This window comes from Papio anubis, chromosome 8, assembly GCF_008728515.1.
Source record: "Papio anubis isolate 15944 chromosome 8, Panubis1.0, whole genome shotgun sequence".
In the NCBI taxonomy this organism is placed as follows: domain Eukaryota; kingdom Metazoa; phylum Chordata; class Mammalia; order Primates; family Cercopithecidae; genus Papio; species Papio anubis.
In genome coordinates this window covers 103529699-103546975 of record NC_044983.1, presented here as the reverse complement: position 1 = coordinate 103546975, position 17277 = coordinate 103529699, and the positions used below count along the sequence as shown (strand labels likewise).

Genomic DNA, 17277 nt, shown 5'->3' with positions numbered 1-17277 from the left:
AAAGGTGTCATGTTTTAATGATGCTGACTAAAGACTGGTTTGTACAGATAGGCTCATGGCTTGGCCTAAGAATATAATTTCCAGATTAATTTATTAATTATAAAATCTGGTTCTATTTTTAAAACTTCAGTTTTTATAAATTGTTGCTGATAGGAAAATAGGTGCTTATAGCTCACCTTTAGGTAACAGAAATTCTCAAAGCTTTTATTTATTCCAGAGTTGTAATAGCTGGCAGTAGTTGTTGGCATTTTATATTAGTGCCAACAGCAAGCTAAGTATTATATATTATAGGGCATAGGATGCCTTTTCTTATGGATTAACAAGTAAGGCAAACAGAATGAAATTTGAATTAGAAATGTTTTGAGCAATAGAATTAGGTAATACTTTGGCCGCCTTGTGGAACACAATGGCCTTTGAAATTATCAAAGTCTTTATAAGTCCCCAGATTCACAAATAAAGAAATGTTATAAGCTTTCCTAACCATCACTCAATCTCATTTCCCTTGTGTTAACTCAAAGCATGAGACTTTGCATATAATTCATTATTTAAGGGGTCCCCAACCCCCAGGTCATGGACCAGTACCAGGGGGCCACAGAGCAGGTGATTAGAAGGTGAGCAAGCATTACCATCTGAGCTCTGCGTCCTGTCAGATCAGTGGAGGCATTAGATTTTCATAGGAGCACGAACCCTATTGTGAACTGCGCAAGCAAGGGATCTAGGTTGCACGCTCCATATGAGAATTCAACTAATGCCCTGATAATCTGAGGTGGAACAGTTTCATCCTGAAACCACCTCCCCCAGCACAACCCCCGTTAGTTTACTTCTTTAAATAACTCCAGAGGTCAGTTCTTTAAAAGTCTCCCAAAAGCTGCCACCAAAAATAAATACCATAATCAGAGATAGATTTTAAAATATACATTAGAAGTTGGTGAATTAAACATTCATAGTTTTGACCTCAAAGACTTACGAATTACAATGGGGTTTTAAAATTTTGAATTAAAGAGAACCTAATCTTTTTTTTTTTCTTTTTAGTTTAGGCAGGAATATTTAGATACACTCTACAGATATGCAAAATTCCAGTACGAATGTGGGAATTACTCAGGAGCTGCAGAGTATCTTTATTTTTTTAGAGTGTTGGTAAGTATAAGTACCTGATTTTTTTTTTTTTTTTTTTGGCTTTTGTAAGATTCTCTTGGTTCTTCAAAATGTGTATATAGATTTGCGTTTGTTCATTAAGTTTTCAACAGTCATTAGCCAAAGAGAAAAAAGTAAAGAAAACCACTGAAAAACAGAAACCTTGTTTCAGGGCCTCACAATTTGGAGGGTGATTTAACTTGTCCTTGAAATCCAAAAGTAGGAACAATTTTATGATTTTTAGCATTAACAGAATCATATCATGTAATGGATTTATTATTATAAAATACAGCACAGTGAGTGGCACGTTGTAGGTGCTTAATATTGTTGAGTAAATCCATTATTCCTGATTTAATACTTTATGGTATGTATATTCCTTGAACTTGTTCTAAACAACTGTGGAATCATAAGGGTATGTGAAATATTTTATGCCTTAGTAGTAACCTTTTTCCAGTTACCTCTGCCTTCTGCTATTAAAATATAAAGATCAATGGTTTCTTCATTACATGGGGTGTAGATGAGTTTAAATGGTACTATTAACCATGAAGTATCCTGTTACCTTGTATTTGACAGGCTTCTAGATTTAGTGCTTTTGTTAGAGAAGGAGAGTTGTGTGAAGCCAAATTAAAAATCAGACCTTGGCCAGGTGCGGTGGCTCACGCCTGTAATCCCAGCACTTTGGGAGGCTGAGGCAGGCTGATGACCTGAGGTCTGGAGTTCGAGACCAGCCTGGCCAACATGTTGAACCTCTGTCTGTATTAAAATACAAAAATTAGGTGGGCGTGATGGCACATGCCTGTAATCCCAGCTGCTTGGAAGACTGAGGCAGGAGAATCACTCGAACCGGGAGATGGAGGTTGCAGTGAGCCGAGATGGTGCCACTGCACTTCAGCCTGGGTGACAACAGGACTCCATCTCAAAAAACATAAACGAAGTAAATAAAAATCAGGCCTTCAAATTGATGTACTTCGTTCTCACTCTGTCTTCTGTTTAGGAAAGTGTATTAAGTGCCTTCTACAGTTATCAAAACATCCTTGTTTTAGCTAGCCTCTCATTTGAGAAATTATAATTTGTTACTCACCTTGGACTTGTAAGTAGGTACTTAAAGTCTAAAATTTCTTTTTTTCTTTTTTTTTGAGACAGGATCTTGCTCTCACCCAAGTTAGAGTGCAGTGGTGCCATCATAGCTCACTGCAACCTTAAACTCTTGTGCTCAAGAGATTCTCTTGCCTCCTGAGTAGCTAGGACTACAAGTGTGCATCACCAAGTGTACATCACCACTCATGGCTAATTTTTAATTTTTTTTTTTTCCAAAATGGAGTTTTGCTATGTTGCCCAGGCTGATCTCAAACTCCTGGCCTGAAGTGATCCTCCCTCCTCAGCCTTTCAATGCTTTGGGATTTACAGACATGAGTCACTGCACCCTGCCTGTCTAAGATTTTCTAGTTAATCCTAGAAGTTGGGAAAAGACCTTAAAACAGAGACTTTTTGTCTTCCAACCTTGGAAGAGTTTCTTTTTGCCTTTATTTTCTGGTACTTTTTTCTTTACTTGTAGCTCCACATGTCGCAAAATAAAGTCTCTTGGCTGCTGTCTGTGGTTATTTTCTAGGAAATTAAATTTTCATTTTGTAGGGAGGGAGAGATTAGTATTACTGATTCAGGTAATTTCGACACTTAAATTGCATAGACAACTTCACTTTTTGAAACTCCACCATCCTTTAAATAAAAAGATTTTCTGTTTATTTCCAACTTTGCTTAAGAAAAACAACTTTTTTTTTGCTCCCATTTGTAGATGAATTCTTAATTTACAGATTAGCTGTGGTTCACTTGCAAGTGCATTGAAGGTAATCAGTGATGCTAAACTTGTAGTAACTTATCAAAAAATTCCATCAGTTTTACTTTGAATATTACGAGGGATTTAGGAGAGCAAAAGTTGATTACTTTGGAAATGTAAACAGCTTAAACCAGGATTGTAAAATCAGAAGCCTGGTATGATTACAGGTACATGAAAAGAGTTGGTTATTTATATCATTTGTTAATGCTGGGAGTGAATTTTGAGAATGAAGATTTAGTGTCATGTTAGAGTTCCAACACAGTAAATTTATTGTTGTTGGTCAGTGAGTGAATGTGCCATTTTGCTAAGACATGGAAATTTAAGGTAACTGCTGGAAATCCAGATATTGAAACTCTTCTAGCATATCAACCCTTGAAAGCGGGTTGGTATGAAGAGCCAACTGTAATGACATGGAGTTTAGCCAGAGTAGTACACATGAACCTTTTGAGGATTAAAAAACTTGCTACACTGCTACAAAAAGCTTTTATTCTAACACATATAACACATTCTAGTGTTAATAGTATCATTATATTTATGTAGTATGATTTTATATTAGTCTGAAAATTTCTACAAGTGACAGGTTTGTACTTGTAGATTTGGTGAATTTTTATGTTTACTTTTTAAAAATATGAAGATACAAGTTAATTCCCTGTCTTTAAAAAATTGGGGGGTTAGTTTTAAACTTTTGCATTGCCCCTAACAAATCTTGTGCTGGAACTCAAATGATACTTTGATTAAGTCATTGAATACTGTGATATAAACACTAAATTAATATGTTTTACATCAAAACAGTCAACATAGAGTTACTGGAAATTCTGAGAAGTTACGTTCAATTCATTTTTAAATTTTTGTCCTGTCTTGTGCCACAAAACATTTGTGTTAGGTGAGAGTTTGTTGCTTCCTATTGGCATATTGGCAGGCTAACAGTGCCAAGCTTAAAAGAATAGATATCTTTTTCTTTTGATTTAGATAGCCACTACCATAAGATCTGTGTATTTGTTTGAGGTTTTGTTAATAGCAAATCTAAAAATCTTGTTTGGATTTGGGATGAAAAATGTCAGTGTTTTACTTTAGTTAATTAATTTTATTTTTTGCAGTGGCCTTTTTTTATTTCTAAATACTTTTCTGGTGGTTATTTTAAATCTATAGTTAGGGAAACATAAGCTATGAAAGAGCCATTGTAACTATGATCTGAGATTAGAATTTGACTCTCCAAATGACCTATTGTAGGTCAGTGTTGTATAAATTAAAGCTGTGTGACCCTAGAATCTGCCCTTTAAAAAAAAAAAAAGAAAAAGACTTGTGGATTTTAGAATACATTGAGGATTGTTCAGGTACACTCTGTTTGGTTGTGAAACTTTTTTGGTTGTGAAAAAGACTTGTGGATTTTAGAATACATTGAGGATTGTTCAGGTACACTCTGTTCTTTGTGAAACTTCTGTTTGGTTGTGAAAATGACGAAACTGGTTTGGTGGGAATTTTTGAAAACTTTTGCTTTAAAAGTTATTAGCACTATTGATTATTCTATTAAAATTTTCCTTCATTGTGGCCTTTGTTCTGGCTCCATAATATATCCCATTCCCTTACTCAGCAGCTCTTTGAAATAAAAGTGATTTTAGTTCCTAGGACTATTTGTTATATTTTTGGAGCTATATCTTTCCCTCCCTCAGGATGTGAAATGTATTTCCTGTTTGTATATACCACTTCATTTAAAAATATTTTTCCTTGAGGCTTAAGACAGTATGAGTAATGATAATTTTTGGAGGCATTAGGATCTTGACTGAAAATTTCCCTCTGATGTACTCTGTTGTGATGTCACTGTAAGAATTGTGCGTTTAATACTGATTTTCAAGCATAGTTTTTCGTATTTTAGCATCTGAAATCAGAAAGTGTCTTTACTGGGTTTTTCGTTTTGGAAACATAAAATAAAAATGTATGTTAAGATTGATGGCATCTTTGACTTGATGATATATTTTAATATTCAGATGTCCTTTAGAAGAATTAAACATTTTATCCTTTGTAATTAGAACAATTATTTTATGGATTTTGATAAACCAGTTTTTAAATTTTCAGTGAATTTTGAAACATTTGTGTACTTGTGTGGCTACCATTAAATCAAGATAAAGAATATTTCTGTCACCTCAGAAAGACCCTTTTTCGGTCATGCTCCACCCATGGTCCTGGGCATCCATTGACCTGCTTTCTGTCCCTGTAGATTAGTTTTGCCTGTTCTAGAATTTTATGTATGTAAGTGGAATGATGTACTATGTATGTGTTAGGCTTATTTTTACCAGCAAGTTTTTGAGATTTATTCATGTTATCATGTGTATCAGAAGTTAGATTTTATTTATTGCTCAGTAGTATTTCATTCTGTGAATTTACCATGGTCTCTTTAATGTATTCATCTATTGATGAACATTTGGATTACTTTTAGTTTTTGCCTATTAAAAATAAAGGTGTTATGAATATACAAGTTGTATTGTGGATATACTTTGTGATAATAACTAGAACCAGGAGTGTCATGGATACATTTCAAAATGTAATTCTAGTCCCTGTGTTATTTGCCTGCTCTTAGAGTGTGCCAAATGTTATTTAGTACATTTGAAAGGAAGACTCTCAATATAGACTGAGTTTGTATTGTGGTCCCCAGTGTTTAGATTATATATCTGTAAATATGTATATAGATAAATGTAATTTTACATATGTAAATATATATGTAAATATATGTAAATCTATATACATATCTCTGCGATGATTTTCATCATTTTGATAACTCATATTTACCAAGTTCTTATGCTGTATCAGGTGGTAATTGTAATCTCTGTATGTCTCATGTCACTTAAACTGTGCAACTGAGGTGGGTTTTATCCCCATGTTGCAGTGAGGAAGCTAAAATACAAACTAGCTGTTAAGTGGTAGAGACAGAATTCTTGATCGGATTTCTGATCCTGCACATAGAATTTAACTTGTGATTATGATATCTACTTGATATTTATACTATTATGTAAAAGTACTTCTGTAAAAAATTAAAATTGAAATTTCATCTGGAGGTGTAGAGATGTTCCCCCTCTACTACCCTTACTGTTTCTACTGCTTTAGCACATCTGATTGGTTCAGAGTCAGTTTACCTACTTCTACTGCTTTGTTTTGAGGGAGTCCAGCTTTGCTCATTGTTATTAGCCTGGTCATCGTGAATGTTTTGAGTTTGTGACTGTTTTACCAGTGGATAGAAGAGGTAGGGATGGCCCTTAGTCCTCTCTTTTTTTGGGTTAAGACTGTGGTGTAAAATTTATAGGTTTCATGATTAGAAGTGTAATTTGGGGCAAGTTACACTCTATGTATTCGTTCACCTCTTGAAAATGGGAATAAAAAATAGAGGGTTTTTGTTAGGATTACAGGAGAACACCAACTTGTATTGCTCAGTACATAATCCTTCAGTAACTATTAATTGTTAATCAGTGGGCCTGTTTTTTTTTTTCCCTGTCTCCCTCTCTCCATACTGACTTCATTTGTGTCATAATTTAGAAATATTTTTTGGTTCGGTACATAATTTCTCATTACATTGTAAATGAGACTCACGAGTCTTGATTTTCCACATCTTCATTCTAGCGACAAATTACATATGAATCTAACTTGGTTTCTAAAGTTTTAGGTGCCTGAAATTTGATTAGTTGTGTATAAATTATCTAAAGTGGGTTATAGTAAGATGATGCTGCGGTTTCCTAGTTATAAAAGTTATTTTTTATTTTCTTATCTAGACTGAATATTGAAGACCTGAGTATTTTTAGCAAAGGTTTTTTGAAACAAACCAGTGTGATCCAATAAACACTTGGATAACTACAGTTTTGTGTAGAGAGCTATAGGTCTTTTAGTAGGCTAGAGGGATACATGGGTATAGAACATACATTAAGTTTATTCTTCAAGAATATTCACAATATAATTAATTATGGTTTCTTAAACAGGTTCCAGCAACAGATAGAAATGCTTTAAGTTCACTCTGGGGAAAGCTGGCCTCTGAAATCTTAATGCAGAATTGGGATGCAGCCATGGAAGACCTTACACGGTTAAAAGAGACCATAGATAATAATGTGAGTTTGACTTTTTCACAGTTATTGTCTGAAATATCTGTGTATCCTTCACCCTTTCTGATGAGGAAAAACACTATGCATTTTGGGAATAAAAAAAAATTTCAAATTAGCTTTTGTTGACCTTACAAAAATCATAGTGGCTTAACTAGTTTGACTCTCCTTGAACGAAATTGTCAAACTTCTTTTGGCTCTTAGAGAAAAAAACGTAGCCTTCATTTCTGTTATACAGTTACTGTGTCCTTTTTTTCTATGCCAGTCAAAATAACACTATGCTGTTAGTGCCAACTATTATTGAAAGTCCTATGCAGAAGACAGTTTTCATCTACAATTATCTAATTAAACCACTTACTATGAAATGTTCAGCTTAATTCTTGCTTTTAAAATGTTTTCTGAAATGATTATAATTTATAACTTCTGATAGAGTTTATAAATTAGAACGTCTTCACTGGACGTTATTGAATCTGTCTCTACAAACAGGGTAATAATTTGGAATGTCGAGGATCATGCAGAGAGAAGGCATAGGGGATCAGACATTGATCATAATGACCCTCGTGCATGCCTTAGAAGGGCTCATTTTTAATTACAGTTTTGAAGTTGATGTTTGTCCTGCCTCTTTCTTATATATTAATATTTTTTGTGTGTACATTTTTAAATCCTTTAGTCTGTGAGTTCTCCACTTCAGTCTCTTCAACAGAGAACATGGCTCATTCACTGGTCTCTGTTTGTTTTCTTCAATCACCCCAAAGGTCGCGATAATATTATTGATCTCTTCCTTTACCAGCCACAGTAAGTTATTTCACTGTGTAATTTTGGCTCTGTTTAGATAAAATTATATGGAATTGTTTAAAATTAAAATATGTTTCTCTGTCGTTTGAATTTGTTGTCACCTGTTGTTTTTTGTTTTTTTTCCTTCATGTACTAGATGTGCTTGTTATTGAAAAGCATGCGACTCTTAAGTAAATTGTTTGACAAAGTGCACCCTAAGCCTTTTAAAGTGCTATTTAAAGTGTGGTCACTGGGCCAGCAGCATAGGCATCATGTAGAATCTCAAGACTCACCCTAGAACTAAATTAGAATTTGCATTTTAATAAGATCCCAGGTAACTCATGTAAACATCCAAGTTTTAGAAATAAGGCTCTAGGCCATACTACTTGAAAGGAATATGTGCATCCTGCAAATCTTTTTATATCATCTTTGCTCTGTCAACCAGCTTTTGTTTAATCTTTTGGTGATGAGAAATTCACTGCTTATGAACTAGGCCATTCTTTTGTTAGCTAGAAATTATTTGTAAACTTTACTCTTCCAGTGGAACTCAAATACCTCTGAAACTTCTGCCCATTATTTCTTGTTTGTTTGGAATGACAGAAAACAAGACTGCTTCATGGAAACTCTTTAGTTGTTTTAAGATAATTTTTTACTCCTCTCTGCTTCCTTCAGGCTAAATATCTCTAGTTTTATTAAGTAACATAGTTTTTCAGACCCTTTAGTATTTGATTGCCCTTTTAGATAATTTCTATTCATATTCTTACAATCTAGATCTTCATAATTGAAATTTTATTCCAGGATTGTCATCTAAACTTTATAGATTACAGTGGCAATATTAGCTCCTATGACTTGTACATACGCTTTTACTAATATAGCCTAAGATTATAATAGCAATTTTAGCAATCGCTTCATGGTATGAGTTATATTGTATTGACTGTATTGGGCAAATTTTGCAATACTTTTTTTTTTTTCTCTGAGATAATGTCTGGCTCTGTTGCCCAGACTGGAGTGTAGTGGCGCTATCTCAGCTGCTGACTGCAACCTCTACCTCCTGGGCTCAAGCCATTCTCCTGCGTCAGCCTCCCAAATAGCTGGGACTACAGGCACATGCCACCATGCCTGGCTAATCTTTCTATATTTTGTAAAGACAGGGTTTCGCTGTGTTGCCCAGGCTGATCTCAAACTCCTGAGCTCAAGCAGTTCACCTGCCTCAGCCTCCCAAAGTGCTGAGATTATAGGCATAAGCCACTGGGCCCAGCCCTACATTAACACTCTTAGTTCATATTGTTGTTATTTGTTCATCTAAATGAGGATTTTATAGTTTCATTACGTTTTATCTTGTAGAAATGAAAATGGCTTCATATAACAAATGAAATAATAAAAATTCTAAATCATAACGAAATGCTATACACTTGGCTGATATCTTCCAAAATCTGAAATACCGTATGTGGCATTATCAGATCGGTTAACTGAGGGAGGCATCCTGGGGGGTTTTGCTTTGTTTTTAAATGATTCCATCAAAAGGATTCTGGGTCCTGATGAATGTATTGGTCAGTATTTAAAAAGTGTGTGCATAGGGGAATATATCCTCACTCTGTGGGGCAAAAAAACTCCTATTTGAACATCCAGTAAAGCCCTCCTCCTTAAACATTCTGATTAGATACACAATGAAAAACCACTGGATATTTGGAAGGAAGAGAAAAATGACTTAAAATTATATTTGGAGTATTTTTACCAGCCAATGGTTCTTAAACATTTTGCTCTTGGAACTCATTTACACTATTAAGAATTATTGAATGTAGTCCAGGCGCAGTGGCTCATGCCTGTAATTTCAGCACTTTGGAAAGCCGAGGCAGGTAGATCACCTGAAGTCAGGAGTTCGAGACTAGTCATGGTCAACATGGTGAAATCCCATCTCTACTGAAAATACAAAAATTAGCCCCACGTGGTGGCGGGCACCTGTAATTCCAACTACTCAGGAGGCCGAAGCAGAATTGCTTGAGCCTGGGAGGCAAATGTTGCAGTGAGCCTAGATCACGCCATTGCACCCCAGCCTGGGCAACAAGAGCAAAGCTCTGTCTCAAAAAAAAAAGAATTATTGAATGTAATTTTCTTTGCATTGGTTTTATCTCTTGGTATATACAGTAAATCATCAATATTGTCTCTAAGTTCTTGGAAAATGCAACTGTAAGCAAAACAATGAATAATGAAACCATTTTTTTTCTCATCAGCTTCATAATCAAAGAGTGTTATTTGGTTTTAAAGTTGCAGCTTCCAAGAACATACCGATTATGTTAAGTAAGGACTTAACTGTATTAAAAATCAAAACAAATAAAAAATTTTCTCATTAATGAATGGTAAATTGATTAGATTTAACACATAATAGAATTTTAATGAAAGTAACTTTAAAAACAGAATTATTGAGAAGAGTGACATTGCTTTACATTTTTGCAGACCTTCAGTTGCTGGGTTAATTGAAAACTGAGTTTTCATGCCTGCTTTCTTGCAGTCTGTTGTGATGTGTTTTAACTGTAAGATGAAAAACCTAGCTTCACACATGTAATTGGAAAAGAAAGGTGTGTTTTATTAATAATATCCTTTTCCGATAATTGTGAATATTCTTTTTTGAAGATACAGTAAAACTCAATAAGAAGTACAGATACAATAAAACTCAACAAAAAGTAGTTTTTAAAAGGTTGTTTGTAATGTGGAATCTGAAACCATGTCATTAAACTTTTTGGGATCCTAAGCTATACTGGTATTCTAGACTGTATTGAGCTATCTTGCACTTGGAATGGATCTTTCACCCATGCATGATTTTATAGTATCATTCATTGGTGGTTTGGGAAATACTTACTGGTCCAGAGAGTTATGCAGGTATTCCAGTGTGTTGACATTATACAACACCAGAAAAACCACATTCATTAACATCACTATCAAACCCATAGAAATGGTTAAGTATTGGAAAACTTTCAAACTCCCAGTGGCTGATACAGATTTTCCAAAATTCTAGTTTTTCTTGAAAGCTCTAATTTTTATCATTTGTTTTTCTTGAAGGACAGGCTCACTTCATTTTCTAGAAAATGTCTGCCAAATTCCCAAGTCTGAATGTCTGAATAGCTTTGGTTTGTCTGCCATTCTTTCAAGTAAAAATAGCGTTCTATTAGAAAAGCAGCTGGTTTATCTTGTTTCTCAGTTGCACAAGTGCTTTTCCTTAAGGACAACCAAGACAGTGAAGTGCATACACAGCAGAAGCACTTTATGAATACTTGCCATTTAGTCATACAGAAGACTGGAAAGATTAGTACTTAAGCGTTGAAATTTTTAAAAATTAATTTGTGCTACCTGATTCAAGGACGTAGTTGAAACTTTTTGTGTGTTTTTTAAAACTGCAAAAGTGTGGTGGTGAAAAATATAGGGATTACTAGTATAGTTGCATGCCACTGCTTTGATTTACTCTAAAGTCCAAGAAGAGTTTGTTTATAGTTTAGTAATTTTTAGTAACTTAACTGAGTGATACAACCATCACAAGCCAGTTTTAGAACATTTTTATTGCCCCAGTAAGAACCATCATGCCTGTGGAACTATTTTCTTTGAACAGAAACAGCCTGTGGAAAAGAAAACTACTCAGTAGTATGATGACTTTTAGTTGTTTACAAAAGTACTGTGTTTACTGTTTCACTTGCTATAGGGTCAGACTGCTGTCTTATTTTCTGTCTTGTTAAGTCGTCTTGTCTGATTTTGATTTTTGCTTGATTCTAACTTTTTCTGTAATGGAAGTATACCCAGTTGACTTGACAAATCATTGTGTCATCCATTTCCTGGACTTCATATTCTTGAAATGGGAGAGCTACTTACTGTTGAGATTGTGTGTAATTTGCATTTGTATGTCTATAATCAGTATGTGTTTTTCAGTTGTCTCTGTTAAAGATTTATGAAAAATGTAGTTTTAATTTTTTACAGCACAGTAGGTGGTTGGTTGATTGCATGTTCGATGGATATTATACATAGATTGTAAATCGCATACCTTTTTTTAAAATTTAATTTAATTTTATTTTTGAGACAGAGTCTCACTGTCGCCCAGGCTGAAGTGCAGTGCTACGATCTCTGCTCACTATAAGCTCTTCCTCCCAGGTTCACGCCATACTCCTGCCTCAGCCTCCCGAGTTGCTGGGACTACAGGCGCCCGCCACCACGGCCGGCTAATTTTCGTATTTTTAGTAGAGACAGAGTTTCACTATGTTAGCCAGGATGGTCTCAATCTCCTGACCTCATGATCCACCCTCCTCGGCCTCCCAAAGTGCTGGGATTGCAGGTGTGAGCCACCGCACTCAGCCATACTTTTTATTTTTAATATAAAAGTACTTTAGAGATCATGTATATGTTTGTCCTTAAAATTAAAGTTTAGATACCAGTGCAGGTTAAAGTCTCTTACGTCACGTGTATTACCATTTCTGCCATAATTTATTCTGAATCTAAAATGGAGATGATTTATACATTTGAAAAATGTTGAACTTTTAAATGTAACATAATATATAAGATAAAGTAGCAGGTGTAAGATAGAGCAGTGTTCACAGGCTGTCGGAGATGAGGCTTTGCCACTAAATGTAGATGCTGTTAGGAAAAAGAATCCATTTGTAATACAATGCCCTGTTACTCTCCACTTGTAGAAAGAAAGATGCAGTATTTTGTTTTCTAAATAAAAATAATACAAATTTTCTAAGAAATTTCAAGTTTTACTATTAACCAATCCACTATATGATGTGTATAATTTGTACTGTCAGACTTTTCCTGCTGTTATTTTCCTTATATTTTCTAATTAGTTTTTGGTAAGAAAACTCTTTTTCATGCAGATATTTTACCTGCTTTAGCTCACTCAAGATGACCTCCAAGGTCCTCATCTGGAAATCTTCTGAAGGTCTACTTAGTGTCCTACCTGTGTTTTTGTTTTTCTCTTTTTAAAGCCTCGCCTTCATGAAATGCACTTCCCTTTTTGTTCTTTCTTGTCCAAAGCCTATCTGTTTTTGAGGTCCAGCTCAGATTTACTTCCTTCGTGAAGTCATTTCAGTGTTTTTTGTTTAGCTTGTACTTGATGTTTAATTACTTCAAGCTGTTAAAATAAACAAAACTTATAATAGCTTCATCTCCCCAACTTGTAAGCATACTTACAGACAGAGTTGTCATTTTTCATATTCTTGTAACATACAGTAGATACTTAAGTATTAAAATTTGGCGGTATATTTTATGTTTTGATTATTAAATTTACTTCCAAGTATGAAACACTGTAGGAAAACTCCCATAAAGCTGTACAGTTGGGGAAGAATTGTGCTAGAATGAAAAAATAAACTAAAACATTTTACTTACCTAGCTTGAAATACCACTTCACAACACAAATACTGAGTCTGTTATTTAAAAGAAAAAAAAATCTAATAAAATTTGATTTCAAAACTATGAGAAGTATAGCCTGCTGTTACACAGCTTAGAATTCAAACTAGTAACATAATAAGTAGTACAAGAGCGTGTCTAATAAGTACATACAGTGGTATTGTACATGCCAAATACTGGAGAAGTTAGAAGCATCCAGTCCTTGAAGATAAAAATTGATCTGTCTTAAATTTGGTTGGACAGAGAGGAGAGATAAGCCAGGGAAGTAAAACAAAAGAGCACGTTGGTCATTGGTAGACTAACTGTTAACATATATACCTGTGGTTTTGCTCATGTGTGAAACAAATTTATAATTGCTGATCCTTCAAGAATGTGAATTGAGATAACAAAATGATCATCTCTAATCTCCACCCCTATTCCTTCCTCTCCTTATCTATATATAGATGCATACACACCTAGATGTATATACACAGGATGGATCACTTTTGCCCTATAAGGTAGGGAGTCTGCCATGTTTCAAAGTCTAGCTGGTCATGGTAGCTCCTCCCTATAATCCCAGCTACTTGGAAGGCTGGGACAGGAAGGTCACTTGAAGCCAGGAGTTTGAAGCCTGCCTGGGTAACATAGTGAGACCTATCTCTAGAACATTTTTTTAGAAATTAATTGGGCATTGTGGTTCACTCCTGCGGTCCCAGCTACTTGGGAGGTTGGGGCAGGAGGATGGTTTGAGTCCAGGACTTAAAGGCTGTAGTGAACTATGACTATAACACTGCACGGTAGCCTAGGAGACAGAGTCAGATTCCATCTCTAAAAAGTAAAAACACCTGGAGCCTGATACTGTATACCAAGGATCTGCAAACTATAGACCACGGGCTAAAATCTGGCCCGTAACCTGTTTTTATATGTCTGGCAGTCTAGAATGGCTTTTATATTTTAATTGGCTAAAAAAATGTGAAAAGAATAATAATATCTTGTTATGTGAAAATGACATGAAATTTCAATTTTAGTGTTTATAACTTTTTATTGGAAAACAGCCACTTTCTCGCTCTTTCTGTGTGTGTGTGTGTGTGTGTGTGTGTGTAGTCTGGCTGCTTTTGAACTCTAATGGTAGACTTGAGTAGTTGAGACAGAGATGATATGTTGCACTTTTGCCGCTTCATACTCTTTTCAGTTTACTGCAAATCCAAGTGATGCCAGTTATACCTGGACAGTGTTTCTCATGCCCCATATTGTCACACTGCAACATTTTATTTATATGTTATCTTATTACCAGTGTATATTTACCCTGTCAAAACAGAGAAGTGAACTTCAAATGTGATTATAAAGCACAGTGGAGTGGAGATTTTTATTGTAGGAATTACAAAGCAAAGTACTAAACATTGTAGGTAAGCTAATAATATACATCCACCTCACTGGACTATAATCGCTTATCACAACTGTCACATGTTCTCAAACTGACAGGAAAGCAACTGTCAGAAAAATTATAAGTTTTAAAAATGGAATATTAGATCCTAGCAGAATTTTTTCACAAAACTGAGTGAAAGTGAGGCTTCAAAGGTAAGTTTCTAGCCCAGAGCAGTGCCTCATGCCCATAGCCCCATCACTTAGGCTAAGGCAGGAGGATCACTTGAGCCTGGGAGACTGAGTGATGATCATGTCACTGCGCGTCAGGCTGGGTGACAGAATGAGACCCTGCGCTAAAAATTTTTTTTAAAGTTAAGTTTCTGAGGGATTCTTTTCTTTCTTTCCTTTCCTTTCTTTTCCTTTCCCTTTTCTTTTCCTATTCTTTTTCTTTTTCTTTCCATCCTGTCCTGTCCTGTCCATGTCTTGCTCTGTCGCCCAGTCTGGAGTACAGTGGTGGAATCTTGGTTTACTGCAGCCTCAGCTCACTCACTCCCTGGGCTCAGATGATCCTTCCTCCCAACTCAGCCTCCTGAGTAGCTGGGACTATAGGCTCACACCACTATGCCCAGGCATGAGTAGTACTTTTATTAACCAAGTAAGGAAAGTCATTTACCAGTGGTGATCCAGTTAAAACATGTTTTGATTTTAGCAGCCAGAGAAATCTGTCCAGTGAAATAAACTTGTTTAAAACTATTAACCTTTCAGCGAGAACAGTTGCTCTGAGTTGAGGATATTGAGAGTATGTTGCTCCAGTGAGAGATTGAAACTGCCCCCAACCTGCTAACAAACACTGAATGGCTCTGGAGGTTAACTTTTGCAGCAGACTTGACAATGTTTCTTAGTGTGTTCCACCTAAAATTACAAAAATGTTTATATGTAGAATTTATATTGCAGTAAAGTCATTTCAGTGACAACATGGTATGAATTATAAGTAATAAAAAGCCAACTGCTTTACACATTTTGTGTTCTGTCAGAAATTAAAACACAAAGGGAGACCTTCATTCCTAAATAGGATTGTAGCAGATACATTTCCAAGCTCAAATTAGAGTTGCAGAAAGTTTTAGACCTCATTGCAAGCACAAAGGAAATTTCTGTATTTCAAAATTTGAACTGAAAGTGATTAATTTGCAATGTAATGACACACTAAAAGATAACACCGATATAATGGAATTGCACATGTCTTTCTAAATGTGCTCAATTGAAATAATATACTTGTCAGTTAGTGTTTGATGTCAGCATTTACTAGTGCCTGTGCATGTTTTTACATTTTCTTTTTTTTTTTGGAGATGGAGTCTTGCTCTGTCATCCAGGCTGGAGTGCAGTGGCGCCATCTCAGCTCATTGCAACCTCTGCTTCCCAGGTTCAAGTAATTATCTTGCCTCAGCCTCCCAAGTAGCAGGGATTACATACAGGTGTCTGCCTCCACACGTGGGTAATTTTTGTATTTTTAGTAGTGACGGGGTTTCACCATGTTGGCCAGGCTGAAGTCAAACTCCTGACCTCAAGTGATCCACGCACCTTGGCCTCCCAAAGCACTGGGATTACAGGCATGAGCCACCATGCCCCGCCTACATTTTCTTTTTTCTTTTCTCTCTTTCTTTCTTTTTTTTTTTTTTTTTTTTTTGAGGCGGGGACTTGCTGTGTCACCCAGGTTGGAAGTGCAGTGGTGCAGTTAATAGCTTACTGCAATCTCGACCCCCTGAGCTCAGGTGATCCTCCACCTCCATTTTTTTTTTTTTGTAGAGACAGGGTTTCACTATGTTGCCCAGGTTGGTCTTGAATTCCTGGGCTCAAGCAATCCTCTCACCTTGGCCTCCCAAAGTGTTGGGATTATAGGCATGAGTCATGGCACCTGGCTGTTTTTACATTTTCAAGGACTAAATATGGAAAATCTCATTACAGATTACATTATCAGAAAAACATTTGCAATACTTTTTAATGATATGAACCTCTAAATTTGAAATTAATTGAGCAAAATTATTCCCAGTGAAAGAATTCCATTGGTCTCATTAGTATACCTATACTTTGGAAATTTGTTTCCTCTCTTTTTATAGAAGTATCTAGCATACTATTCTGAATTTTGCCTCTTGCCCACAAAGCCAAAAGTGTTTACTATCTAGTTCTTTACAAAAATTTTGCTGGCTTCTGAAATACACTCACATAAAGAATAGATTTCCCAAATAAGGAATCCTCCAGTAAAAATAATTAAGATGTATATGGTGCAATAGTATAAACTTAGGATAAGTAAAAATAACACACTATACAACAAACTTATAGAACGATCTGTGTATAAATTGATTTTAGATAAATTTATGATTAGTCTAAATGCGCACTAAAATGACCTACTTCGTCTTGGCGCAGTGGCTCACGCCTGTAATCCCAGCGCTTATGACTCAGCAGTTCGAGACCAGCCTGGCCAACATGGCGAAAAGTTAGCCAGGTGTGGTGGTGTGCGCCTGTATTTCCAGCTACTCGGGAGGCTGAGGCAGGAGAATCTCTTGAATCTGGGAAGCGGAGGTTTCAGTGAACTGAGATGGTGCCACTGCACTCCAGCCTGGGAGACAGAGTGAGACTTCGTCTCAAAAAAATAAATAAATAAAATAAATAAATAAAATTACTTACTTTAAAACTGATAGTAAGAAAAAACAATCATGCTTTCCTGTGTTT

The 17277-nt window shown here is 35.6% G+C and overlaps 1 protein-coding gene across 4 annotated transcripts in view; it reads left to right on the top strand.

Annotated features, from left to right (window-relative positions):
* The window catches only part of EIF3E (eukaryotic translation initiation factor 3 subunit E), a 243383-nt gene that overhangs the window by 209147 nt on the left and 16959 nt on the right, over positions 1 to 17277 (top strand). For all 4 annotated transcript variants that reach the window (XM_009213484.1, XM_003903068.3, XM_021942561.1 and 1 more), the window contains 3 exons: positions 1033 to 1137; positions 6931 to 7056; positions 7718 to 7842. In XM_009213484.1, coding sequence (XP_009211748.1) covers positions 1033 to 1137; positions 6931 to 7056; positions 7718 to 7842 — 356 coding nt within the window. The remainder of the gene's footprint in view (positions 1 to 1032; positions 1138 to 6930; positions 7057 to 7717; positions 7843 to 17277) is intronic.